The sequence below is a fragment of the Penicillium soppii genome (genome assembly GCF_028829465.1).
Source record: "Penicillium soppii strain IBT 18220 chromosome Unknown utg000006l, whole genome shotgun sequence".
Taxonomy (NCBI): domain Eukaryota; kingdom Fungi; phylum Ascomycota; class Eurotiomycetes; order Eurotiales; family Aspergillaceae; genus Penicillium; species Penicillium soppii.
This window is the reverse complement of record NW_026643236.1, coordinates 3931925-3958176: the sequence shown is the minus strand read 5'-3', so window position 1 is coordinate 3958176 and position 26252 is coordinate 3931925. Positions and strand designations below refer to the sequence as shown.

General features: G+C 48.3%; 12 protein-coding genes across 12 annotated transcripts; 7 read left to right on the top strand and 5 right to left on the bottom strand.

Annotated features, from left to right (window-relative positions):
* Nucleotides 1–3149: 3149 nt before the first annotated feature.
* On the bottom strand, nucleotides 3150–4247 carry N7529_008880 (adenosine deaminase family protein; the record flags this gene model as incomplete). Its single annotated transcript, XM_057244407.1, has 1 exon — nucleotides 3150–4247. One exon carries the CDS (start codon nucleotides 4245–4247, stop codon nucleotides 3150–3152), a length of 1098 nt encoding a protein of 365 aa, XP_057095945.1.
* Nucleotides 4248–4621: 374 nt separating this feature from the next.
* Nucleotides 4622–6248, top strand: N7529_008879 (uncharacterized protein; the record flags this gene model as incomplete). Its single annotated transcript, XM_057244406.1, has 3 exons — nucleotides 4622–4807; nucleotides 4860–5168; nucleotides 5223–6248. 3 exons carry the CDS (start codon nucleotides 4622–4624, stop codon nucleotides 6246–6248), a joined length of 1521 nt encoding a protein of 506 aa, XP_057095944.1.
* A 338-nt stretch (nucleotides 6249–6586) lies between these two features.
* On the bottom strand, nucleotides 6587–7707 carry N7529_008878 (class I SAM-dependent methyltransferase; the record flags this gene model as incomplete). Its single annotated transcript, XM_057244405.1, has 2 exons — nucleotides 6587–7556; nucleotides 7607–7707. The coding sequence occupies 2 exons, from the start codon at nucleotides 7705–7707 to the stop codon at nucleotides 6587–6589; spliced, it is 1071 nt and encodes a 356-aa protein (XP_057095943.1).
* Nucleotides 7708–8070: 363 nt separating this feature from the next.
* On the top strand, nucleotides 8071–9577 carry N7529_008877 (NAD(P)/FAD-dependent oxidoreductase; the record flags this gene model as incomplete). The annotated part of the gene is made up of 3 exons (XM_057244404.1): nucleotides 8071–8119; nucleotides 8246–9227; nucleotides 9286–9577. The coding sequence occupies 3 exons, from the start codon at nucleotides 8071–8073 to the stop codon at nucleotides 9575–9577; spliced, it is 1323 nt and encodes a 440-aa protein (XP_057095942.1).
* Nucleotides 9578–10184: 607 nt separating this feature from the next.
* On the bottom strand, nucleotides 10185–11159 carry N7529_008876 (TBP family protein; the record flags this gene model as incomplete). The annotated part of the gene is made up of 4 exons (XM_057244403.1): nucleotides 10185–10201; nucleotides 10260–10674; nucleotides 10753–10840; nucleotides 10903–11159. 4 exons carry the CDS (start codon nucleotides 11157–11159, stop codon nucleotides 10185–10187), a joined length of 777 nt encoding a protein of 258 aa, XP_057095941.1.
* Nucleotides 11160–13469: 2310 nt separating this feature from the next.
* Nucleotides 13470–15489, top strand: N7529_008875 (electron-transferring-flavoprotein dehydrogenase; the record flags this gene model as incomplete). The annotated part of the gene is made up of 3 exons (XM_057244402.1): nucleotides 13470–13761; nucleotides 13816–15334; nucleotides 15390–15489. The coding sequence occupies 3 exons, from the start codon at nucleotides 13470–13472 to the stop codon at nucleotides 15487–15489; spliced, it is 1911 nt and encodes a 636-aa protein (XP_057095940.1).
* Nucleotides 15490–16198: 709 nt separating this feature from the next.
* Nucleotides 16199–18007, top strand: N7529_008874 (uncharacterized protein; the record flags this gene model as incomplete). The annotated part of the gene is made up of 6 exons (XM_057244401.1): nucleotides 16199–16250; nucleotides 16512–16709; nucleotides 16764–16924; nucleotides 17333–17406; nucleotides 17461–17557; nucleotides 17609–18007. 6 exons carry the CDS (start codon nucleotides 16199–16201, stop codon nucleotides 18005–18007), a joined length of 981 nt encoding a protein of 326 aa, XP_057095939.1.
* A 717-nt stretch (nucleotides 18008–18724) lies between these two features.
* Nucleotides 18725–19730, top strand: N7529_008873 (dihydroneopterin aldolase; the record flags this gene model as incomplete). The annotated part of the gene is made up of 2 exons (XM_057244400.1): nucleotides 18725–19474; nucleotides 19530–19730. Coding segments are annotated over 2 exons (951 nt in total), but the record flags the coding sequence as incomplete, so codon positions are not given.
* A 387-nt stretch (nucleotides 19731–20117) lies between these two features.
* N7529_008872 (uncharacterized protein) lies at nucleotides 20118–20400 on the top strand (the record flags this gene model as incomplete). The annotated part of the gene is given in 2 exon segments (XM_057244399.1): nucleotides 20118–20288; nucleotides 20302–20400. The coding sequence occupies 2 exon segments, from the start codon at nucleotides 20118–20120 to the stop codon at nucleotides 20398–20400; spliced, it is 270 nt and encodes an 89-aa protein (XP_057095937.1).
* A 346-nt stretch (nucleotides 20401–20746) lies between these two features.
* Nucleotides 20747–22483, top strand: N7529_008871 (AGC family serine/threonine-protein kinase; the record flags this gene model as incomplete). Its single annotated transcript, XM_057244398.1, has 1 exon — nucleotides 20747–22483. The coding sequence occupies one exon, from the start codon at nucleotides 20747–20749 to the stop codon at nucleotides 22481–22483; it is 1737 nt and encodes a 578-aa protein (XP_057095936.1).
* A 390-nt stretch (nucleotides 22484–22873) lies between these two features.
* Nucleotides 22874–24271, bottom strand: N7529_008870 (uncharacterized protein; the record flags this gene model as incomplete). The annotated part of the gene is made up of 1 exon (XM_057244397.1): nucleotides 22874–24271. The coding sequence occupies one exon, from the start codon at nucleotides 24269–24271 to the stop codon at nucleotides 22874–22876; it is 1398 nt and encodes a 465-aa protein (XP_057095935.1).
* A 651-nt stretch (nucleotides 24272–24922) lies between these two features.
* On the bottom strand, nucleotides 24923–26119 carry N7529_008869 (ELL-associated factor; the record flags this gene model as incomplete). The annotated part of the gene is made up of 1 exon (XM_057244396.1): nucleotides 24923–26119. The coding sequence occupies one exon, from the start codon at nucleotides 26117–26119 to the stop codon at nucleotides 24923–24925; it is 1197 nt and encodes a 398-aa protein (XP_057095934.1).
* Between the last annotated feature and the right edge of the window lie 133 nt (nucleotides 26120–26252).

Below are 26252 nucleotides of genomic sequence, written 5' to 3'. Positions count from 1 at the left end.
CGTACAAATTAAAGTGGTTCTGATTGGCAGAACCACTTTTAATCTTCTATCTTTTTTTTTTTCTTTTTGCTTTTTGGTTTATTTATTTTTTTCTTTAATTTTTATTAGGAATGCAGACACTCGACCATGGAAATGGGTTCCGATATACAACCCATATCAATTATTTTCGTACAGAAATTGTTATATACATATACATATGTATATTCTAAATTACCTGATTCAATATGTACAACTTACCCCTATCACACCGCTATATCAAAGCTTCAAGGATGCACATGCGACTATGCGAAAGGCAAAATCGAGAATCTAGGTGGAGATTAGCCCATACCCCTTCAAGTCTTAGCATGAAAATCTCATAGTTCTTCCATTCTATCCTCGGCTTTAGCGCATACTGGGCAACAGGAGTGGGGTCAGCCATGTGTTCTACGACCCGACTAGGTCCAATTTTATGCTCCAGTCTTTCTATTTACTGTTAGCCTTTGAACAAAATGGATCCGGCTAATCACAGCTAGATTTCGTGAATAATAATAAGACCTACCGATCGCTTGATTGGTACGCAGTGTACTTGGGTAGTGGATAATCTACAATGAGACGGGTTTGTCCAGCTCGGGGCCTTCATGCTGGTACTATTATGCATTCGATCTGTCAATTCGTTGCTAGGTGACGCCTGACCGCTTCTGACCGATCAAATGCTCACCTACATATACTGTGATACAATGTGTTATCTTCATATATATTTGTTTATTCAACTCTTAAATATATACTCCCTTTGGAATATACGACTTACAATGTACAGTAGAAAGTAAAGAGCCGAGTGCTCCGGAAACACCGAGACCCAAAACAGCCTCCCTAGTGCAGCCGTTTTACCAAAGAAAAAGATTGAAAAAATAGAGCCGACCACTTTAAAGTGGATCTATGGACCCAATCGACGGGACAACGATCAATCAGAGTCGTGGTATCGTATTGTACATGACACTAGTAAGGGATGCTCGCATTAGCGTCTCGGGGAGAAAAGGAACAGCTTTTGCCACCATGATGGAAGAGCTGAGACACTGGCGGTTTTTGCATACTTTTTAATCTGACCCTAGTTTTTTTCTCTTTCTTTTGTTCGGATCTATCAGATTTCTATTGCAGTATTCTACAATAACTATACAATTTTCTAGCTATATCTCATTTCAAAATAGATGTAGGAGTGGCAATGTCATGAATCAATAATGATGATAATAAAAAAATAATAATAAACTAAAGATTTTCAAACGTGTATATGATGACATATTCTCTGCTATCCGGATTCATACACTTTTTACCTTCGACGTTGTAGTGATATGATGATGATCAATGGTCGATCGGGAAGGTAGGTATTTGGTGGGTTATTCTACGTTGTACGGAGTACATATACTCTAATCTAGACAGTTCACACCTCGATCTCATCTTTGGGGAGTCTGCAGTAAGGGGCGGGATATTAGCATTACTGTAAAGTCTCATACGTACCTTGTAGTATGCAATGAGGGGGAGATCATTCCTTGAATCTCATCCCTGTCAACGAAATTCTGGCTTACCCGGACCGTAGCTGTGATTGGCTTTGGGGGCTGATCTCCGTTTTCATGACATCGACCATTTTGACCCAGAAAATCGGAAGTATCAACCGTGGTTATTTGCCTGCTTCAATATTGTACTTCGTACATGTTATTAGTCTATAATAAAGCTATGACAACTCTAAGTGATTGTTTGCATTAAGCCCTACATTGTACATTGTACATTGTACATTTGCATTTTAATGTAGTATGCAGGGGAATTCTCCGTATCTCCACAGTTGAATACCACGCATAAACACGTCGACTCCATAACTAGTAAGGTACAATGTTTTCTTCTTTCGACATTACTACAATCTACGTTGTATGTACATTTTTGTCTTAGCCGCAAGCTGATAGGGTACAATGTATGACTACGTTGTATGTTGATTCTAAGGGTTTCAGCAAATCAAGGTTACAACCAGAAATAGCTGTGGCACCCAATATGCCCCAAATCTAAACAACGGGATTGCATGTAAACTTAGATCTACCAATGAAGTCCTGTACCCCTCTTCTATAAGCGATCAATATCAAAACCTTACCTGAAGCCATTGCCCCATTACCCCCGGATCCATGTTTCCCAGCCTCATTTGCCCCAAACCTTGGACCATTGCATCACCAAACAAAGAGCTAGATGACTAACCGCATCCAAGATACCCATAGACGGAATGACCCCTGTAAGGATCTGCATCTTGCATATAAATCGTTGGTGGAGATTGGACCAGGCTTAGCCTAAGAGACTGGTGTCATTTATGTAACTGGATGGATGTCAGAATCAGCCAATACTACCTGTCCAAAAAATGGTAGATTGTATCAAACCCCAGCTAATTCACACACTAGTACGGAGTAGTATATTGACCTCATTCATACCTTCCCGTGTTGGTAACTCTCATCCGATAGGGACAGCCCCTCCTCTGAATATATAGCAGTATCAGGATATTGTTGAGAGGGAAAGCGGACTCGATTTATCCCGAGGTCGTGGCCCAATCTGATAAATGCTTGTTCTCCTCCATCAACATGTCCTGTCGGTCATTTGCCAGGGTATATCAAAGCTTGCTTCCAAGGTTCATATAAATACAGTGTGCCCTGATAAACATGATTGCGTATACTCATCAAGTGGCTAGATTAACGTTAAAAGGCTTAGGCCATACCGCAAGTAGTCATACTTACTTCATTTCATACTAGCAAATTACAACTTGCATTCTGAAGGAAGACTTCCCGTGATGAGAACTACACTTGATTAATAGACCAGACTTGAAACATCCATTCCAAAACACTTCAGTCACCATGGGTTGCAGATTAGGATGTCATGAGATGTGGAGGGGAAAGGAAAAGGAGGGAGGTGGGTGAATTTACGCTCCTCGGTCAACATCGCGCTTCCCCAAGACGGTACTTCCCGGTCACCTACATACAAAGCACGATCTAAACAGCCTGACCTTGCTTTCTTCTGGTAGTACCAGGTGAAAGAGCACTAGTCTTTATGGAGAGTTCATGGATGAGAAAAAATTTCGAATCAACTTAGCTTTTGAACTCTGCGATTAGATAGTATAGCCATTCTACAGGGAAATATCACTGGTGTCATTCTTGAATATCTAGGTCATCTAATTCCTGGTAAATAATACTCTTGATAGGCTCTTCTGCCCAGCACATATCCACCGCATTCCTTGCAAACTGCACCATTTCGATTTTGCTAAACCCACAGTAAGTATAAACCTTCTGCATATTCCCATCGATCCAAACATCGTGCATCAAAGTCGGATCATCACTATTAAAGCAAATTTTCACACCCTTCTCCCACAACCTCCGAATCTTAGAGAATAAGACCTCGGTTGCTGTTCGCCGGTGATAGGCATGAGGACACAAAGTCAATCCAATCTGCCTATCTACTAGACCCCGCCACAATTCCTCCTTGTCCTCGGCATCCAACCCATGATCAATACGCTCCGAGCCAACTCCATCACACACCCGGTAGATAGCCTCCTCCAAATGCTCATGTGTATCTTTTTGTCCAAAGTCACAATGCATAGTAACATGCAGGCCATCAGCGCGCGCCAGCTCAAATCCCTCTTCAAAAAGCATCGGCGGTCGCTCGTAGGCATTACTAGCCAATCCAACGGCATGGAAAAGACCCTTTCCACCATCGACAGTCCCAGCTGCCCACGGTCTTGCCTCACGGTACGCATCAAGGCCTTGTTCCACTGGCTCATCGCGTAAGAAGCACAAGATCCAGCGCGAATGCACATTCAGCTGTGTGGCGGCATCATGTTGCGCGCGCAGGTAGCCATTCAAAACTGCAGATGCGGGGACCCCACGGCGAGTATGCGCTTGGATGTCGAAAAACGGCTCTGTGTAGCGGACATTCATGTCTGCGCAGCGATGCAGGTAGGCCATTGCTAGATCATAGAAGTCGGCTTCTGTGCGCAGAACTTCGCATCCTGCAAAATAAGCCTCTAGGAAGGTTGGAACACCGGGTTGGCGGCCATTGAGCTCTGGTCGGTGGTTGAGGGTTACGGCATAAGAGGCTTTCAAGTCTTCAAAGGTGGGGTAGGGCAATGTGATGTTGTTGCGGTGGGCTAGATCCCAGCGTAGAGCTGGAGTGAGAGTTCCTTCAATGTGAACATGCAATTCGACTTTGGGTAGATTGGCTATAAACGAGGTGATAGAGAGGCCATTCATGGTTTCGAAGTTTCCAAGGTTATTGGTAAATGCCTCCAAAAGTTTGCCAGACAAGAAATTTATGTTCAATCTCGGTCGAGGTGATAGGAAAAGTTCGAAATGGGGTAAACAGAGGAGCTCCTCCAGTAAAGTATTCCAATCTCCAGCTACTAATTGCGACCGTGTCATTAGTCTTAGCCCTAAAACACTTGGCTCCGATTTCTCCAATCGTTGCCCATTGCAGGATCCCTACATCGGCGATAACATGCATGCTTGGGCCAACGGGAGGTGCGGGGAAAGATAACAGCGGCATGACCATGTGAATAAGAACAGACAAAATGCCTGTTAAATTCATGTGACTTGTTTCGATTCTTCATTCTGTACCTATTTCGTCCATGGCGGAAACAATCACAGCTCCCGATGGCGCATTGGAACATGGAACGAACCATGCCGTGGCGAAAAGAGTACTGCAGAAGATTGACAGAAGACTAGTGCCACTGCTTTTCACCACCTATATGCTCAATTTTATGGATAAAACCATCTTGTCAAGTGCATCAGTTTTTGGGTTACGCGATGACACGGTAAGACATGCCAACGAGAAAGACTACCATGGAAAGAACTAAGATAATTCAGGGTTTAGTTGGTCAGCAGTATAGCTGGGTATCCTCAGTCTTCTACTTTGGCTATCTAGGATGGGTATATCCGACAACCTTGCTCATTGCTCGTCTGCCCGCCGCCAAATACCTGACAGCCAACACGCTTTTCTGGGGTGCTGTGGTAGCACTTACCGCAGCCTGTACTAACTTTGGTGGCCTCATGACTGTTCGAATTTTGCTTGGAGTTGCTGAAGCAACCATTACGCCAGCATTCATGTTCATCACTTCAACTTGGTATACGCGCGATGAAATTCCAACTAGGACTGGTCTATGGTTTGCTGGAAATGTGATTATATATAATATCCCTTGATCCAAGACAAAAGCTGATCTCGTATTCCAGAGCGTGGGCGGCATCGTTTCAAGCCTCCTAGCCTACGGTCTTGGGCACGTTACTGACCAAGTCGGACCTTGGAGGTGGATGTTCATTGTCCTTGGTCTCGCAACGTTTCTCTGGGCATTCGCCATCTGGACTCTACTGCCAGACTCAATCTCCAAGGCCAAGTTCCTGACAGAAGAGGAACGCCAATTTGCAAGCAACAGGGCCGTGGTTGCCGGAACAGGTTCAACAGAGGAGACAGCTTGGAGATGGGACCAGGTTATTGAATGCCTGATGGACCCTAAGACCTGGTTGGTTTTTGGTCTGGAGCTTTGCACGCAGATTCCCAATGGAGGCACGCAGAACTTTGCCAATCTCGTTGTTGTCTCATTTGGATTCACAAACTTGCAATCCACACTACTCACCATCCCTTACTCGCTTATCACTGTGGCGACCATCACTGGAACAGGGTGGCTTGCAGGGCGTTTCCGCAAGCTCAACTGCTTGCTTATTGTTGCTGTGGTTCTCCCTTGCGTCGTCGGAAGTGCAATAATTTACTCCCGTGCCCACATCGTTTTGGGCGTGCAATTATTTGGTTATTTCCTCCTATCTACTGGACCCGCGGCAATGCCTCTAGCCATGTCGCTGGTACAGGCCAATTACCGCGGTGTCACCAAGAAAATGACGATGACTGCAATGCTTTTCCTTGCATACTGTGCTGGGAATATTTCAGGGCCTCAGTTCTTTCTTAGCAAAGAAGCACCGACCTACAACACTGCTTTCCGCACTATTATGATTTGTTATGCCCTGTCAGTTGTGCTAGCATTAGTCCTACGCTTTTACTTGCAGTGGACTAATGCTCGCCGTGTGCGCCTAGAGGGCTTTGAGGGCAGTTCTGGAAATGCAGGCGCTGTCGGTGGCGGCAAAGTGTTGGATGTTGATCACAATTCTCATAATGTGGTGGATATGGTGAACCAAGTGCAATTGGTATCAAACGACTATGAGGATGTCACAGACTGGAAGATACCGGGCTTCAGATATCGGTATTAGAGATATAGTTACAAGAAAGGAGTATGTATAATTAGGAAGGGCATGTCTTGTTCACGACACTTGAGCATTTAAGTAAAACAATTCGAGTACTGGTACTATATGGTTGATATATTTCTACATAGTATGCTCCTAGTCTATTTCTCCTGCTAATAATATACTACGATGCGTAGCTAGAGATGAAAGAACATACCCAGGTATATAGCGTACATATAAAATGAATGAATCTTTTATCATAGCTGTAGCTAAGTCCAAGTCTATCACGTCAATATTCATACACCCCCCAGATTATGTACAGTTTGAAAAACCACGCGCAAGAGCAACAAACTCGAGTCTAAGACTCAAGACCTCAGGGTCTGAACATTTTGTTTCGGTCGCAACACATAGCGCCATGTAGTTCCCAAATGCCAGCGCTTCGCCTCCACAATCTCCAACCCACTTTCACGCACAATTTCTCCAATATCACGGTTCCACCAACACCCGTGGCGATCCGCGTGGGCTGGAGCAAGATTGTCTAGAATGCGATTAACCCAATCATAATGAGATCGACCGTGCTCCAGCAAGAGAATTCGACCATGAGCAGGCTCAGTAACAGAGCCAAGGTGGCGCAGTGTCGCAACAGGATCGGGCATCGAGCACAGCCCCATAGTCTGCAAAACGGTATCATAATACAGTGGCAAATCCTCCACCGAACCAGAATGCAAAATCGTCGGTGGCTCAACAGACCCGGCATCACCAGCCTGGAATGTAACTTTCCCGAAGGCAGGATGTAGCTTCTCGAACTTCTCCTTCGTAATTGCAACCATCTGCGGACTCAGATCCAAAAATGTAACAGATCGGCAACCAAGAACACTTGAACGGCCGTCTTTATCCGTCCCACGGCGCTCACCGAGCTCGTAAAACGGCAAATTGCGCCCTGTACCGCAGCTGACTTCGAGGACATTTCCACGCGCCATCTCGACCAAGTCGCGGCGCTTCTTGCCTAGCCCCATTGCCTTCTCAGAGAGCTCGACATCTGCGTCAAATGTTGGCGCTGTGGTGTTGTAGCGGTCTGAGACGTCGCGTGGCACGTTGAGTGTCTGCGATTTGCTGACTTCCCGCGAGTATGATGTATACAAGTAACCACAGTATGTGCTTATTGTGAGAGCTGTTATTCCCATGAAGGTAAGGGCTCTAGCAGGAATTCCATGGCCGGACTTTCCAGTGCTGCCAGAGTTGACGGCTTTTGCTTCAACGCCGGCCCTCTGGGGGCTGGAGTGGCGTTTATATTGCGGAGTTGATTCTCTCCGTTTTAATGCCGCTGGCTTTGGACTGGGAGCAGTTTAGTGGAAAAATTTAATGACCAGGGTTGAGTTACACACCTTGTCTTAAGGGGTTGGGCTGCTTTGCTTGATGCACTGCGGCGTGGTATGATGGACTGCTGTGCTACTAAGGGCACTCTGCGCAATTGCCTTGCGTTCATTTTGGTATGCTTAGCAGATTATGCCGCCAAAGCTTTTGAGATTGAATACGTAGATGCGTTCACGAAGCCCAATTGAATGTTTTCGCGACGTCAGCCTTGGCGAGAAAGCCAAGGAAACTTGGAGGAGTTGAACAATAGCGATATATGCAAGATGGCGACAGAGCCAAGCAGTTATCTCATGTACACATACAAGTATACAGGCCTCGGAGTAATAAAGTCGACCCCAGACTCGGAGGAGGAAAAATCGGGTCGGGAGCCGGGGCCGCAGATTGACTAAACGCCGTTATCGGCTATCAATTGAATACCCCCCAACTTATCTCCAATTGTTGTGTTAGCCCACACACTACACATATTTTGCACACAATGCCATTGCCGCGCAAGATTCTCATTGTAGGAGGGGGTGTCTTTGGATGTAAGTATAAAAACCACACAGGGCACAGTAGCCAATGCATAATATCTACACACTTACCATACACCATTACCCCAGTTCTCACCAATTGACCCCATTCATATTGACTCACCTGCTAATACCCCACAGTATCCACCGCCCTCTCTCTGTCAAAGCGACACCCTGAATCCGAAGTAACGGTAGTAGAGTCCTCTCCGATAATTCCTAATCCACACGGCTCATCCGTCGACACATCACGGATTGTGCGCGCCGACTACGCAAACGCAGCGTACTCCAAGCTCGCAGCAGCCGCCATTGAGCGCTGGCGCAACACAGAATGGGGTCGCGAAGGTCGTTACACCCAAAATGGGTTGCTCCTAGTGTATCCCGCCGACAGCGCCAGCGCCAAGGAGTATGCCCGTAAGAGCTATGCCAACGTCCGCCAGATCGAAGGCGTTAACGTCGAGTTCCTGCCCACGCAGAAAGATGTGCTCAAGGTTGTTCCGGCCTATGGATCGGAACTCGACGTCGCCGGCGGGTACGTGAACTGGGGATCTGGATGGTCTGATGCAGCGGCGAGCGTGAGCTATGCGAAATCTCTCCTCGATGCCGACGGCAAGGTCATCTTCCGCACCGGCGATGTCGAGCGTGTACTCTACTCTACTGCCAGTGGCAAATCCAAGGCTACTGGCGTTGCCTTTGCTGATGGCGCAACGCTTGAGGCTGACCTTGTCGTACTTGCGACTGGCGCGTGGTCCTCGAAGCTTGTCGATCTGCGCGGACGGGCTGTTGCTACCGGCCAGGCAATTGCGTACATGCGCATCTCGGATGAGGAGCAGCGCGAGTTGGAGAACCTGCCTACGATTCTGAACTTTGCGACTGGTATCTTCATCATCCCGCCGCGTAATAAACTGCTCAAGATCGCGCGGCATGCATTTGGGTATCGGAATCCAACTGCGGTGCCGGTGCCCGGTGAGAACGAAGGTCGTACTATGGAGGTTAGTTTGCCCGAGAAGGGGGTTCCTGTTCCTCTCGAGGGACAGAATTCGTTCCGAGTTGCACTGAGGCAGCTGCTGCCTCGATTTGCGGAGAGGGAGTTTGTTGACACGAGGGTTTGTTGGTACACTGATACGTGAGTTTGTCCTCTAGCATGACTATGTAAATTGGTACAGTGCTAATCTGGCGAGTAGGCCCAAGGGTGACTTTATTATTTCCTACCATCCTGACCATGAAGGTCTATTCCTTGCTACTGGTGGTAGTGGTCATGCGTTCAAGTTCTTCCCCGTTATTGGCGACAAGGTTGTCGATGCGATGGAGGGATCGCTTGACCCTGAGCTGCGTGAGATGTGGACATGGGCCGGTGCTGCTGTGTCTGATGGTGAAGATTTTGACGGTGATGGCAGTCGCTCTGGGGAGAGGAGAGCGAACTTGAAAAACGAGTTGGCAAAGACGAATAAGGCCTCGCGACGCAGCGTGCTATAAGACGGACGACAAGCTGTTGGACATGAATAACATAGAAACCGACAGACGTACAAAATGACATTGACATGCATACTAAAGTACGCTATTACACCGATACAATTAGGGAAGAGAGTTTTTTTGAAAAATTTTCATTTAACTACCTGAAGTAGTATCACGGCAAAAGCCGGTCCATCAATATCCCAGCCAGCGCGGGCAAAGCAAGGACTGATCGAATGTAACAGGCTGGCTTTTTTTTTTTGCCCACGGCAGAAGAGTGCTCTTCCGCTCATGGATGAAACCATAGAGCAAAATAGAAAAGAAAAAAAGAGATTAAAACGAGGCAGCGATCGACCGGCGCACAACCGCCTCACTGCTGGTCGCAGGAATCTAATGTGTAAGAACACGCGAAATGGTTTTGAAGAAGAAAAAAACCGGGGGATCATCCGAGAATCGCTAAAACGCCCAACTATGCTTGCATGAAAGAGATTCGGAAGAGTCGTAAAGCAAAAGAAAAGAAGTTGGAAGATGCACAGATAGACGGGAGTCAACTGAGATCCTCAAAAGGGAAAAGCAATGTTAGTACAGGGGTGAAATGCGTATGCATAAGTGATCTCCTTGGGAGCTTCTTTTAAACCTTGCGGAAATCTGGGGGCAATTAGTCAGTAAAGGGTCCAAAGCAGTAACGCGGAAAGGGAAAACAAACCAGAAAGCACAGGGTAGATCAGCTCGAAAGCCTGATAGATCTCCTCGCGGACTTTAGCACCAGTCAGGACAATTTTGCCACTGACAAAGATCAACAGAACGATCTTGGGCTTCATCATGCGGTAAATCAGACCAGGGAACAACTCAGGCTCGTAGGAGCTGAAGTTGTGGTGACGAGAGGCCAGTCCCTCCAAACGGATGGGGAACTTGATATCGCAGGAGCCAACAATGTTCTGGATCTTGAAATCGGTGAACTTGGCGTTGAAGCCAAGCTTTTGGATGATGCGCGCGTACTTGCGAGAGGCGAGCTTCGAGTCATCCTCAGACTTGGCACCGGTAACGACCATCTTGCCTGAGGCGAAGATAAGAGCAGTTGTCTTGGGCTCACGGATACGCATGATCACGGCAGCGAAACGCTAAGTAAAGAGAACCAAGTTCAGCCACACTGTACCCTGATTGTGTGCTTTTCAGGGAAGATGTGGAGAGATAGTTACCTTAGGATTGTACTCGGCGTTGCGAGCGTGGAGCGCAATGGTCTTGAGATCAAGACGGCAGTCAAGGTTGACGGTGGCCACGATATTCCTTTTGGTAGCAACTAGTTCAGCCATTCTGGTCACCCAGAAAAACGTCTAGAGTATACTCACTGCAAAGTGGGCACGATGCCAGAGCTTCCAGTAGTCGCAGTAGGGGTCGCAGCGGGGGTCGCAGGAGAAGCGGGAGTCACCCCGTTGCCGTTGGGGGCATTTCCAACCTGCTGACTATTGACACCCTGAGCCATAGCCTCCTTTTCGGAGTTAGGAGGAGTCAAATCTCCAGCCCCGCCGGGGAATGACAACGACGAGGTAGCCGTGAAGGCACGAGCCTGCTGCGCGTTCGATGGGTGAGTGGTGAGAGAATCCATGATGAATAATCAGGTGACCACTTGATTGATGGATACGAATGAATATAGCTGTTGGAGATAATAGTGAGCGCCAGATCACGGAAAGCTGCGTAGGTGCAGCAGTCACGTTGAAGTGAAAGAGTTGGCACGGCTGAGTAAAAAGGAAATCACATGAATGCGGAGGGAGATAAGAGACAAGCAGAAGAAGAGCGGGGTGGAAATCGATGCGGAAGATGCGGAAGGAAAGTGCAGAAATTTGCGACAGGAAAGAGCTTACCTGGGAGATGGACAACTCAATGTATCCCCCTACGAGGTATTCGCAAACAACTTCTTGTGAATATCACAACAATGAAAGCAGCGAAACCAACGCAGTCGATGGTGAACCGAATTCAAGAAAAAAAAAAGCACACTGAAGTGTTTTTTTTTTCAAGATAGGCGACGACGATATTATGGACGCGAGGTAACCTTTTTTTTTCCTTTCGAATTTTTGTTTTTTTTTTTTTTGTTCGTTTTTGGAAATGGGATTGTGTCTATCTGCGCGATCTGAAAAAAGAGAGTGTGTGTGGTGAAGTGAAACCTGAGGCTCGTTCTTCTATGGTTATTAAGTCCGTGGACGAAAAACCGTGATTTTCCCCTAAATGAAAATAAGGGTCTTCCCGGAGATAAAAAAAAATCAAAGATCAAGATAGATCTGATTAGTAAGAGAAAGCGAGCAGATATAAAGCTGCTACTTTGGGAAGGGAGGAAGAGTTTCCGAAATAAGATCCGCCAAGACCGAGACTGGAATCCCAAAAGCGAAAAATGGGGGGAGGTTGGTCCCTTTTATAGTGCTGAGTCACAGCTTACCGGTCAGGAGAGGCTGGGCCCCGGTGGCGCTTAAAGCAGCAAGACTCCCTTCAACCGTGGGTTCATTGACTAGCGGCTCTGAAGGCCCCTCTGTTTGCATTTGTTGATTTTTATTGGCTCATTATTTCAGATAGCCCCGCTACCCAGTCGATAATGGCCCTTGAATGGCTGAACCACCCTTGCTTTTTTTCCTCCGGAGTGGACTGTTGGTGTCCATCCTGCAGCTGATAGTCAACAGCGATCCAATCATCAGTCATTATCTATCCTCGGCGGCTTGGTACGACGCGCTATCCTCTTGCCGCTTTAACAGATGGCAACTGAACAAAAATCCTCTGAAAATTCTGAATTTTTTTTTTGCCTTGTTTCTTTCCCTACTTTTCTGTGACCTCACCATATATTATAATGACCAGGGGTATGGTATTGATGTGACATATATGAAAGAATATCTTCACTGACTTTGCTATACTTTTCTAAGTTTGCAATTTTTTTTTCGAAACTATAATCCCCCTTAAAACAGGAATTTCCATCTGGACAGGTGGCCGTTTGGATTCTGCCTGGCGGTGGCGCTTTTACGTTGATCCACCTGCCAAGAACTAGATGAATCTCATGGCATGCGCTCTGGCGATCAATCACTTTCTTAGCCTCGACCTTAGAAGGGTCCGGAGGTATTTCCATCTAACTTTCATGATAGCTATGTAACTATGGATCATATCATGTTACAGTGCACCCAAGTATCTCTGTAGGTATTATTACAACGCTGTACATTTTCAAGGGACTTCTGGTATGCTGGGTATGTTGGGTATCCTGAATACCATAGCGGAAGCGGCATAATCGTCACATTCCAACAGATGCAGTAATAATACGGAATACGGAAAACCGCACCGCAGGTCCAGGGCTGTCAATACAATAATGTATGACACTGACCATTTAAGGTTGTTCTTTGGCATATACATCTGCAAGGTCAAGGTAAGCCAAATGATGTCAACATTTGGTTAATTTCGATACAACACATCTGGGGTATCGAAGAGGTTTAGATGCATGTGATGCATGTAATCAACATGAGACAGGTCTTGACCATACAATAACTAACTCTCAACTGGTAGTTATAATTGTTGTAATGATTAGAATAGGTCACTTATTCTAAACTTGGAAGTTATTGAATTATGCATGCTCATAGAAAACGTTCACTATTAATCTTTCGGTAAAAGAGTCCCGGATTAGAACCTTGGAAGGCGATTTCCGTTTCGAGACTTCTGCCTCAGGCATTAAGGATAATCGCCGACTTCCCTATTGGCTGAGAGCTAATGCCGAGGGTAGGCGGTTTTTCGGCGTTCTGTCAACTCGGCCTGAACATCGGTTACTCTAGGACTCTGGGGATTTGTACGATCTGAAATATTGTGCTACTCCGCATTAAACCTCTCGATCAGGTCATGCCCATTGTTCGTCAATAATAGGTCTCATCGCGGCCTCCGAAAACCCTTTACCATGGCGTCTAAAAATACCGTCTTGCCTTTGTTGAGGCGTGAACTACGATCTTCCACTCGATTCCCACGAACTTCCTCCATCTCCGCCATTGCCACTCCAGCTCGTCAATCAGCCCCATTCACTGCCTTCGGGGCATGGTTAGCGCGTCGGACGGTACTCTTCACCCCACTTACCCAGACCCGAGCTTTTTCGCAATCGCTATCAAAACGCTTCACCGATGAGAATGGCGACTTTGACCCTCGGTCATTGGATCGCGAGTCAGACGATGTGGATGTATGCATTGTTGGTGGTGGTATGTTGGTGTCGTCTTGGTTACTCTAAGCAACCTAACTAAATTCGGTCATAGGTCCCGCCGGTCTTGCTGCCGCAATTCGTTTGAAGCAACTTGCCAACGACGCTGGCAACGAAGAGTTCCGAGTTATTTTGCTGGAGAAGGCTGGTGAAATCGGCGCCCATATCGTTTCTGGGAATGTCTTGCAGCCAACCGCTCTCAATGAACTCCTTCCCGACTGGCTGTCCGAAGACAACCCATCGCGCTTCGAAGGTGCGACCCCCGCTAAGGGTGACAAGATGCGCTTTTTGACTAAAAACGGCTCGTACCCACTTCCCACGCCACCGCAAATGCACAACGAAGGAAACTACATCGTCAGTCTGAACGAGTTGACCAAGTGGTTGGGAGAGCGCGCCGAGGAGGTCGGCGTGGAAGTGTACCCTGGATTCGCGGCCAGCGAGATAGTCTACAGCCCTGATGGTGCGGTCAAGGGTGTTGCAACAAATGACCTTGGACTCGGACGGGATGGCAAAGCCAAGGACACATTCGAGAGGGGAATGGAGTTCCACGCCCGTGTTACGCTTCTCGCCGAGGGCTGCCACGGCAGCTTGACCAAGCAGGTGATGAAGAAATACGATCTCCGACGCGACAGCGACCCCCAAACATATGGTCTCGGGATCAAGGAAATCTGGGAAATCCAACCTGAGAAGTTCCGCTCTGGTGAGATCACTCACTCTATGGGATACCCCCTTCCCAAGGACACCTATGGTGGAGCCTGGATGTACCACTTTGGCGACAACATGGTGAGTATCGGTCTGGTGGTGGGCTTGGACTACCCGAACCCTTGGCTTTCGCCTTATGGGGAGTTCCAGAAGATGAAGCACCACCCCATGTTCAAGGAAGTTCTCGAGGGTGGCAAGTGTATCTCATACGGGGCCCGAGCTCTGAATGAGGGTGGTTTCCAATCAATCCCAAAGTGTGCTTTCCCCGGTGGTGCCTTGATCGGTGACACTGCTGGCTTTTTGAATGTTCCAAAAATCAAGGGTACTCACACTGCCATGAAGTCGGGTATGTTGGCAGCAGAAGCCACCTTCTCGGCGCTTCAGAGTGAGAACCAGGGCACTGTCTTTTTGTTCGACTACGAAAAATCTTTGCGGGACTCATCTATCTGGAAGGAGTTGTCCGAGGTGCGCAATATTCGACCCTCATTCAATTCTCCACTCGGGTTCTTCGGTGGACTCCTTTACTCTGGCCTGGAAGCATATTTGTTCAAGGGAAGAGTGCCGTGGACCCTCAGTCACCACGGTACCGATGCAGCGGCAACCAGGCCCGCATCTGAATACGAAAAGATTGAATACCCCAAGCCAGATGGTGAGATCAGTTTTGATATCTTGACCAGTGTGAGCCGAACAGGCACCAATCATGAGGAAGACCAACCGGTCCACCTGCAAGTGGAGGATTGGGATAAACACAAGGACATCGCATGGCCTAAGTACAAGGGTATCGAAAACCGGTTCTGCCCTGCAGGCGTCTACGAGTACGTGGAGGACCCCAGCAAGGAGCATGGGGTTCGGTTCCAGATCAACTCTCAAAAGTAAGTTCTATCTCGAATTTTCCAAAGGCATTCAAAAAGCTGACCTTTTACCTAGCTGTATTCACTGCAAGACTTGCGACATCAAGGTGCCAACCCAAGACATCAACTGGCAGACACCTCAAGGTGGAGAAGGACCGAAGTACATCATGACGTGATTCGGCACAATTTCCAAGTTCTTTTTTTCAATATGTGTTTATAATAGGCTTTAGAATTCGAGGCTGTGTATATAAAGAATCTACCTATCATTGTAGTAAGATATGTACATACATATGTACATGAGGTATAGGGTACAAGAAGTACTAGAACCAAAAAAAGAACCTTGGAACAAGACCCGCGCCCCATATGGGGTAGAACCGTGGAATGTCAGTGGAGAGTCCCTTACATCCAACTTATACATAGTAGATTTACTTTGAACTATAGATTCTATACTAGATTCTATACCTAGGTATTTTGAAACATTATTTGATATCACTTCATAATCCTAAAAAAAAGATACTTGTTCATCGCTATGGTGGAACCACGTGGATCTCAGAGAAGGAAAAAAAAAGTGAGCCGGCCAAAGTTTCTCAGTCCACCGCCAGATGGTACTTTCTCTTTTCCCCTCTCTCTCTATCTCTTGCATTGCGCCTCTTCTCTTTTCTCTGTATTTGATTTCTTTCATCTTATCTTTTTCGAGCTCTCATTAGTTTCTACCCTTCCGGTCGATTTGTTTTGATTGGGGGGTTACGCGCTTTCCTGCATCTTGCATCTTCTAGCGCCTACGGTTTCACAAGGACATTTTGATCTCGATCACCCTCTGGGAATTCCCTGTGGCCACATCTTCTTCTTTATTCCCCAGGATCAAATCAACAATCTAGACCAGCCATGACTGAGGTGTCGTCAACCCGCCTTTATCTTGGGAACCTTCCCCGCAACGGTACGCTGGCACACCTGACTTGTCCCTTTTCCTGAAAATACGCACCACCATGCATGATCGGATTCTCCCAAAATGGCCACCGAACTCCCGTGTGCTCTGATCCCTCGTATTTCCTGAAGGCCACCCTCGACCCACCCGGTCCGCAGCTGGGAGCTTCAGCCAGATGGACCAGCCTTCGCCTCGGGATGCATGGTCTAGCTCATGATTCCTCCTATCTCTGATCGTGTTAGCTAACATATGTCGTCTTATCACTTCTTACAGTAACCAAAGGTGACATCGAAGAACATTTCAGCAGCCATGGCTCTGGTAAGATCACGGAGATCAAGCTGATGAACGGCTTCGGCTTCATCGAGTATGACGATCAACTTGATGCCAGAGATATCGTGCCTGGTAAAACCACCCACCGTCCCGTGTGTGTGCGCGCTGACTTGCTAATTCGATCTTTTCGTGCAGCGTTCCGTATGCTCCCATGACTTGCTGACCAACATGACATATCGCTTATCAATACCACAGATGGCAGCGATTTTAAAGGCGAACGACTCACCGTTCAGTTTGCGCGTGGCCCTCGCCGCAAGGAGGCCTTCCAAGGACCACCTGACCGCAATGCTGTCCCTCGTCCACGTCGTACCGTGTTCCGGATGCAAATTTCCGGTCTTCCAGAAACAAGTTGGCAGGTTAGCAGCCCAAATCCATTCCTTCCTGGGGTTTCCGGCGGAGATTTCATGAGCTCGTCTCTCCTTCCAGTCCGCACATCCTTCCACCCCATTTTTTCAGGGCCATTGGTTGAGCCAAGGGTGCTCGAGCACTAAATCTAGCAGCACTCGCCTTGTGTTGACGCGAAGAAGCTTTTGACTCTTTTTTTATTGTTCTGCGAGATTTGAGAACCCCTGAATCCTTGCATATTCACCACACCTTATTGAACCTCATGAAACCTTTCCTGGGGACTTTTGGAGGCCAACATAATTGGCCATCTTGGATATTCCTCCCTGGACTGGATATGGACATCTTCTTCTTTCTCTCTCCACATGGACACGCCGGACACCTTACTTTTCCTGGACCTGGACTCACCATACGTTGAATAGGACCTGAAAGATTTCGCCCGCCAGTCTGGACTGGACGTCGTTTACTCCGAGACTGGCCGTGAGCAAGGCAGAGGGTGGGTTATTGTGTTCAAAGAAAAGATCATTCCATTCCATTAACATTTGACAAGGTTTGTGGAGTTTGAAACCGCCAACGACCTAAAGACTGCCGTGGAGAAACTGGACCAGCGAGAGTTCAAGGGCTCAACTGTCTCTTGCGTTGCCGATGTAAGCGTCCAACCTGGAAACCCGGAGGAACAACCTCTCACCAATTCCTAGATCCAAAGCTTTGAGGAACGCCCTGTGCGCGACCCATACCGGTCTCGCTCCCCACCTCGTCGCCCTTATCCAGCCCCCATGGATGAATACGACCGCCGGGTCCCTCCTCCTCCTCGTGGCTACAGTCCCCGGGACCACTACCGCGAGCGGTCTCCAATCCCCATCCGCCGGGATCCCTACTATGAACGGGATGGCTATGCCCGCCGGACCCCTCCTCGTCCCCGGATGGAAGACTACCCTCCACCACGTCGCCCCTACGAAGAACACCCGTATGATGCTCGGCCTCCCCCTCCCCCCCGTCACTATGATGATCCTTACCTAGCTGCGCGTGCCTATGGTCGTCCTCGCTCTCCACCCAGAAGTGACTATGTCCCTTACGACCGCCCACGCTACTGGTAGATGCTGGATCTACGGGTTCAACGCATATGTCTCCATTTGTCTCGGTTGCTTTCTTTTTCACTTCCCTTTGGCCCAATACCCGCAATGTCTCGTACTGATTTCATGGTGCCATGATCTTTTTTTCAACTGCCGAGGTTTCAGCGTGTTCTCGCGGCCGGATTTCTTACCTTCCTGGCGACTGGACAGCGCGAGGTCTTCTTTTCTTGTTCCTGCAGATAGCTCGGGATTGTCTGGAGCACATGGGGTCATTTCCCTGTGGTCATGGGAAACGCCTGGGCTATTGGATCTGTGTTAGCATCTGCAATATTAATTCTTCTATCAATATTCTTATTTCATGTTACCGCAAAATCAGTAATATATGACGAACAAGGGACATTCAAATTATCGTACTTGTAAATCAGAATATATATCTCTGGACAATTTGAGGACTATAGGCTACTCACCTAGTTACGGGACCTCAATACCTCATTCTTGTTCCCCGTTGAGAAGAAAGGTAAACATAGAACTGGAAAAAACAACAAAAATTCAATAATTGTCAGACCTATGACAATCAACAATGGCCATTGCAGTCGGGGTTCTGATTTTGGCGTCATGATCTGCACCCGAGAGCCCCGCTACAAAAAAACCCCAACATTTCCGCAACATTGCTCAAGTCGTTTCCTCAATCCCTTTTGCATTATTTAATACGCAATAATTACAACCCAAAAAAGCAATAAGATGACTGATTCGAGTATCAAAATCCCGCCGCGCCCTGCCTACCTAGACAGTGTTCGCCTCCGCGACATCCAGCTCCCCCTCATTGCCCCAGAAGCATGGCACCGTGAAGGAAAAACCCAACCCTGCACGGCAACCCTTAAACTCTCATACTCCTCCATTGTCGGAGCTGCCGACTCAGACAATGTCTCCCTCACACTCGACTACGGCAAGCTCTTCCGCCAACTAGAGACCAACGTCCGCACCTTCTCCAACCCGAAAGAAATGCCCGACCACCTAGCCTGCCAAATGATCAGCGTGGAAGGCACCCATCAGAAGAACATGTTGACCGCGGCTCCGGGCCAAGATCCGCGCGTGACGGCCGCCCTTGTAGCCGATGCGGGGCTGGGAATGTTGGATCAAACAGCCAAGAGCGTCAAGGCCCAGGAGAGCTCTGCCGTTTCAGCGAAGTACGGCGAGTGTGAGGTGGAGCTACATCTACCTAAGGCTTTACTGCGCTCCGAGGAGGGTCTCCGGTATCGCAGCGTTACGGCCTGGGGGTTCACGGATGCGTCTGTGCGACGCCCGGTTGTCCTGGAGGAGGAATATCGCATTGAGGGTATCCGGTGCTATGCTATTTTGGGAGTGAATCCCCATGAAAGGGTCGAAAAACAGGCTGTCATTGTTGGGCTTACTTTCCAAGGTGCTGGGCAGCTTGATTGGGGGTCCAAGGTTGTTGAGACGTATCAGGCTGTGACGCGGGCTGTGGCTGAGGTTTGTCTTTCTTCTACCGGTGCGTTCGCGCTTGCTAACCTGTCTCGATTTGTAGAAAGTTGATCAGACCACCTTCCAGACTGTGGAGTCACTGGCTACTTTCATTGCGCACATTGTTACTGTCGATTTTGGTAACGAGCGTGTGACTGTCAAGGTGGAAAAACCTAGTGCGCTGGCATTTGTTCAGCGTTCAGGCGTGGAAATCACTCGCTCAAAGGCTTTCTTCGATACTCACAGTCTTCCAGAGCCGCGCGCGTGTAAGTAAGTGGCAAATGACAGGTGCAAGTGTACCATTGAGACAGCGCTTGAATTATAGATTGGTAGCTAGATACTCGATCTTACGTATATATAGATATATAGATATATATAAAATTATCTATATATCTATAAAATATTACGATTTACGAGAATACCTTCAAATGTACGGAGTACGGAGAATAGATTTGATCAATAAGATCATTCTAAGGTTGTACTGTCAGCAACACGTGAAGACCATATCGAGTTTAGTGCTCAGCCCCCGGATTTGCATCTGAAATCGGATTTTCTGCATCTCTTTGTTTGACCATTGTTCTCACTTTCCGTGGGAGAATAAAAAGACGATAAACATATTCTTTCGAAGCCTTGAAAACACTGCATTTCCTCTATGTGCCCATCTGCGTCTTCGTCACTGCTCGCCTTGACTTCGCTTACTGGCTTTGCCAACTTTAACCCATCCCTTTTGAAACTCCACGACCCTGCTCCTGACATTTCCGCCTTGTCAGCACACCTTGCACCCGCTCCTTCCACCCTGGCTCGCGATTTCTCAGCCAACGAGGTGACTTGTGTAGGGGTCCCAGGTCCGTCCTGAAGAAGGGCGGACGGTAAACCTGCTCGAGAGATTCGAGGTCTGGTCGCAAACCAGTTCAAGCATTCGAAACCGTGCTTGATACAATCAAATCTCTCAAGTTGAAGTAGGTCTTTCCCTTCCCTTCCATCTATTTTTATTTTATTTTTCAAATTTCTGTTACGTTTTACCCTGGCTACTATTGGTGGGGTGTGGGTGAGAATTCTCTCACTTTACCCCTCTATCCAGTTTTACAGTTCAAGATAGAGGAGATTGAGGCTAATCTTGGATTTCTATGGGAACAGTGACTGCTAGATAAGTATCTCGAATACTTACTACCCATTTATTCCACTGCGCAAGGTCAATTGTCCTACCAGCGGTTATCATCGGCGCTTACCTGAACCGATCGGAGTGTGTCGCAAAATTCTAACAGGAAATACAAAAGCAAAATGCCTTCCTCACACACCGATGACTTGTCCGTCGGGGACGTGTTCGCTCCGCAGGCGGATAGCGAACAGTCCGTCATTGACATCCCGGCCAATCACCGCCTCCCTAATGCACACATGGGCAAGATGTCACCCCCAAAGGTCAAGGGTTTCAGTGGGCTTGCAAATCCCGCCCTGAATCAAGATCTTCTGCCAAAGTCGCAGCGACGCAAGAACAAGAAGAAGACCCATGCTCCGGCCGCAGCTTGCGCCACCGTTCACGGGTTTACACCTCTGGCCTCCGGTGACGAAGAATCAGATTTCTCTGCTGCCAGCTCTCGTGCTCCTTCTCGACCTCCTACTGCACTCGGCGGGGCAAGCCCTCCAGTTCAACCATCCGCAGGTCATGGAGTCAGTGCGCTGAAGCTTCAGCTAAGCACTTTGAACCTCTCCGACACCACGGCTGGTCCCGGCGGACTTATTTCCCAAACTCCCAGCGTTGCCAGCTACTCCGACAGTGATCAGACCGAGATTTTGACTAGCTACGAAATCCCCTTGGATCAAGACTTCGTTAGTTCCGACGCGGTACAACCCGAGGATCGCAATGCGGATGTTTCCGGGATGAATTCAGATCTGCGCAGCCAGCTATGCCGAAAGATGACCGCAGCCGATTTTGTTCCTCTCCTTTGTTTAGGCAAAGGTTCATTCGGAACGGTGTTGCTAGTACGCCATGTCCTCACAGGCAAATTGTATGCTCAGAAACAGTTCCGAAAGGCATCAATAACCGTCCACAAGAAACTGGTTGAACAGACTAAGACAGAGCGCACGATCCTGGAAAGCGTCAACCGTCACCCCTTCGTCGTCAAGCTCTTCTATGCCTTCCAAGACCACGAAAAGCTCTACCTAATTCTCGAGTACGCTCAAGGCGGCGAATTATTCCACCACCTCGCCATGGAACGCATGTTCCAAGAAGACGCAGCGGCATTCTATATGGCAGAGATGGTTTTAGCCCTCGAACACCTGCACCAAAATGTCGGTGTCCTCTACCGTGACCTCAAGCCCGAAAACTGTCTTTTAGACACCGAAGGCCATCTTCTTCTTACAGATTTTGGCCTCAGCAAGATCGCTCTTGGCGACGATGACCGCTGCAATTCTCTCCTCGGCACAATCGACTACATGGCGCCTGAAGTCATCCAAGGAAAACCGTACGGCAAAGCCTGTGACTGGTGGTCTCTCGGCGCACTAGGTTACGATCTGCTCACTGGTTCGCCACCCTTCCGCGCAAACAATCACGCAAAGCTCCAAGAGAAAATCGTCAAGCAGAAACTCGTGCTCCCCTACTATCTCGGACCGGACGCGAAAGATCTCCTCACCCGGCTTCTCCGCAAGGAGCCCTCCAAGCGCCTCGGCTATCATATGCAGAAGGACTTGCAGACGATCAAGAAACACCGTTTTTTCCGGAAGATCGACTGGGTTGCCCTTGAGCGGCGCGAACTGGACCCGCCCATCCAGCCTATCGTCACCGACCCGGCGCTGGCGGAGAATTTCTCTGTTGATTTCACGCAACTCCCGCTTAGCCCGACGGTTACGGGGACTGGCTTTGATGAATACTATGCCAATGGGAAGGATTTCCCGGAGAAGGGAAGTCATGATGACTTGGACGGGACTGAAGGCGAGAGCAACCCATTTGGTGGATTTAGCTATGTTGCTTCGAGTAGTTTGCTGGATCATGGGTTGGGGGTTATGACTGCTGGCTATTGACTGAGAATGAGCAAAGGAGATACATGTATCTTTGTGGGCGTTTTATTGTTATTGAATCTCGTGCATTACACTGTCCTTTGTTTTTCAGCTTTAACCTGACTGTACTTAGCATATTTACTTGGAGTTCTTCTTCACTGGATCCAGCTTTTAGAGATAGATTTACATGGTCTTAGAAGTCAGGGCATATTAAAATTTTTTGACATTGTATTTCATAAAAATTCGTCTTCGATCCCGAGACACGGGACGAAGTACACGCCTGAAGCGCATACTAAAGCAACAGTCAAGGCAAACTGAGAGCGGCTTTGTATATCGAGATTCTTCCCACACATATCATCAAGCTTGCGAGCTCTTCATATCTCCGGCAGATCAATCGCCCGAGCCAACCACAGCTCAGATCTCGCCTTCCTCACTTCCCGCATCTTCGACCGGTTCGCTACTAACTGGCTTTGGAGTCTCCCTAGCCTTTTCTTTCTCATACTCTGAAACTTCCCCTTCTTCGGCACTTGAGTCCTTGGGGTTTTTGGAATCTGGGTCTGCCAGATCCTTCTTAAAAAGATTGAGTTCGGGTTGAAGCGCAGATTGTTGTGGCTTGAGCGGCAATGCCCCAGCAGGGATGCGGGAACGAGAGGTTGTGAGCTGTGTCTGATGCCCTGTAGGGGGATTTGCGTCTTGAGAGGGAGTTACTGTTCGCTGACGCTTCGGTGATCGTTCAGCGCCATTCCCATTGACTGGTAATTGTTTGTGCGGGGAAAGAGAAGCTTGAGTATTGGGCTCAGGATGTGATTCTGGCTCACGCGAGCGTTTGCGGCCATTTGGAGCCGTTTCATCGCCGGCAACAGAGAGAGAGGGAAGGGTAGGGGCTTGATTGGATGTAGACTTTGTGAGATCTGAGTCAAAGATGCGGGTTGGGTCGTTGGGGATGGGCTCGGAGAGGACAAATTCAGGGTAGTTTTTGCTGCGATTTTGTTGGACGCGCTCATAGATTTTTACGATGGTCGAGCATGCGCGGATAAGGTCGTCGAGGCGAACATCGAACTGCTCCCACCATGAACGACCTTCTGCGTCGTCTGGGAAGGCGATATTGGAATGGCGAGCTGCGGCGTATAAAGCGGCTGCTGCAATGACGCGGGGTGGAAATTGAAGACATAGGATGGTGTATGTGGAGTCATTTAGGAAAGCCCAGGAGGAGTGTTTCAGAGCGCGATTCTCTTGAACACCGAGATAGCAGCTATAATCCCAGAGAATGCGGTAGGGCGACTCAAGTTGTAGATCGAAACAGAGGAATTCCAGCATGACGCTCTCATTTTGCAAAATTAGATCTCGCCATTTCCAGTAGTCCTTAGACTGCTCGTCCACAATCAGGTTCGATTGCTTCATGGCAACGCGACAACATGCAATGACAAAGTCCTTCATCCGGCGCATGGATTCATCCACCTTGAACGCGACAAATAGCGCAACTGCAGCGATCACTTTTGGGTGCATCAGCTCTGATCCCATCTCTGGATATTGGCCCATCAAAGAATAGCGCATAAGGAAGCGGTGCATGTAAACCGTTGCGGTCATAGATGTCTGCGGAGGCATTTTCAGCATCAGGCTAACCTGCCATATGAATTCGACAGCTCGATGTCGAATATAGTCCTCTTTCTCCCGTTCGATGTTATCATGGCGCGAAGGTGTGCGCTCAAATTCTTCTTCTGAAAATAGCCATTTGTGCTGCTCGGCTTCCACAACGGGATTTGGAAGGCCTGGAATACGGCGCTTCGACATTGAGGCCGCGGAGGAGTCCATAGTGGGCGTAGAATGAGGGCGCGGTGAGGATAAAGCGAAAGAGCCTTGGTTCTTGACAGTGTGTTTTTTTCAACAGGTAAGACGATGATGAAAGCGCGCCCGCGCGCTTACCCTCTAAGCAATACTGTTGTGTGTGTCCAGCCGTCGCGCGGTGGTCAGGCCAAAAATAGCATGGCGGATCTTTTTGGGTTCGGAGATGATGTCGTTCGGCAGGTGAGGATCGGTGCAAAGAACCAGTGTAGAACAATGAGAAGTGAAAGCTAGGCAAGACAACACTGACTGAATAGAGGAAAGGATATTCAACAGAAGAATAGAGGAATAGAAGAAAACCTATGCAAGGTCGCAAAAGATCTCCGGGATCCATGGATGCAAGTCCTCAAGGGAAGCTTTCAGTCGGAACAATAGTTGTTCCGACTCAAATTCAAGCTGCTTCGATGCGCATGTTCAATCGTTGTCTAACAACAGAGAGCTTTACACCGTACAATGTGAAGAATAAAATGATTTGGAATGGCTGTAATTTCATGCATGTAGCTATTTAAATGATATATTACTACCTTGAAAAGTTAAACAATTGGTATCTTGTAGTTTGGAATCAAAGTCCACCCTGGCGCCACGCTGATAGATGCAATAGACAAATGTCCAAACGATCAATTACTCCTCTTCACTGACCTCACTCTCATCATCACTGGGAATGTATTGCCTGGCTGCTGTTGGCTGATTATATTGGTGGCGAGCCTCTTCTTCCCGGGCACTTTGTTCAAACGCGGCCTCCATCTCTGCTGCGAGAGCATCATCATCTTCAACCTCATCCTCTTGAGTAGCTGTATTTGTATGAGTTGATGAGGTGGTTGGGCCAGTATTGCCAGCTGGAGAGGGCAGACTGAACTCCCCAATATCTTCATCCCCGTCGCCGTCTGCGGGTGTGTTATTGGACGAGAAGTAGGCAGGGTTGACTACGAACGAGCGCGATGGAGGCGGAGATCCCATGTCAATAATTAGATCCCCGTCAACAATGATGTTGGATCCCGGTGACTGGGCTCCAGTTTGTTGGGATCCCGTGCCTGCATCAGATGGTGATGAACGGGGTTCCTCATGCTCGAGCGGCTCAGGTTGACTGAGAGGCTCAGGCTTCGGTTGAGCTTTGGGTTGTGGTTTTGTCGGCTTCTTTTGTCGCAGCGGGTTTGTTTGTGCTTTGGGTCGAGGCGCTGGGTTAGGAGCGGGCCGAGAAGCAGTCATCAATGATGTGTCGACTCTGCTTGGGGTCGGCTCTGGGGTGGTATGGCTGGAGATAGGCTTGTCGTCTTCCTTGCGATTCTTGGGGAGGAAATGTCGGAAGTCATATGGATTGCTGTCATCGGCCGGTCCTTCATCCTCGCTGGTGCTTCCTATGTGGCGGTCTTCCCCTGAAGTTACAGGTTCATCTCCATCCTTTATCTGGAGTTGTTCGTATTGTTCGCGAACTTGTTTTTCGGTCTTCCCTGGCGCCGACCGTAGATTGAAGTTCAAGGTTGTCGAGACCGGCTCGAGGACAAAGACTTTTCGCTCCGGGTCGAATATCAAAATCAGGCTTTGTTCGCTCGAGGGATCTTCGCTACCTTTGTAGGAGTAGGCCAAGGTGTGATCGGCGTTCGGGGCCTTATCGGTGACGGACAGTTCGTAAAGGTCGGAGATTTGGGAGTGGGTGATGGTCGACCGTTGTTGGGATGTGGCGGACTTGGATTTATAGTTGTAGTTGATATTGACTAGCCGGCTTATGTCTGGGTTCTGAGAAAGCCTCTCACCCAGCACAATTGGATATTCTGCCTGCTTTGTCGGATCTATCATGGCAGATAATGTTGGGGTTGCCATGATTGCGAGACTCAGACAACAAGGAAAACCAGTAGGATACTGCCTCGGGAAATCAAATCGAGGTTATGTTGCACGATGCAAGGGAGGGAACAGAAGATCAGAAACGAAAGTCGGGGAAAGGTTGAGGTGGAGA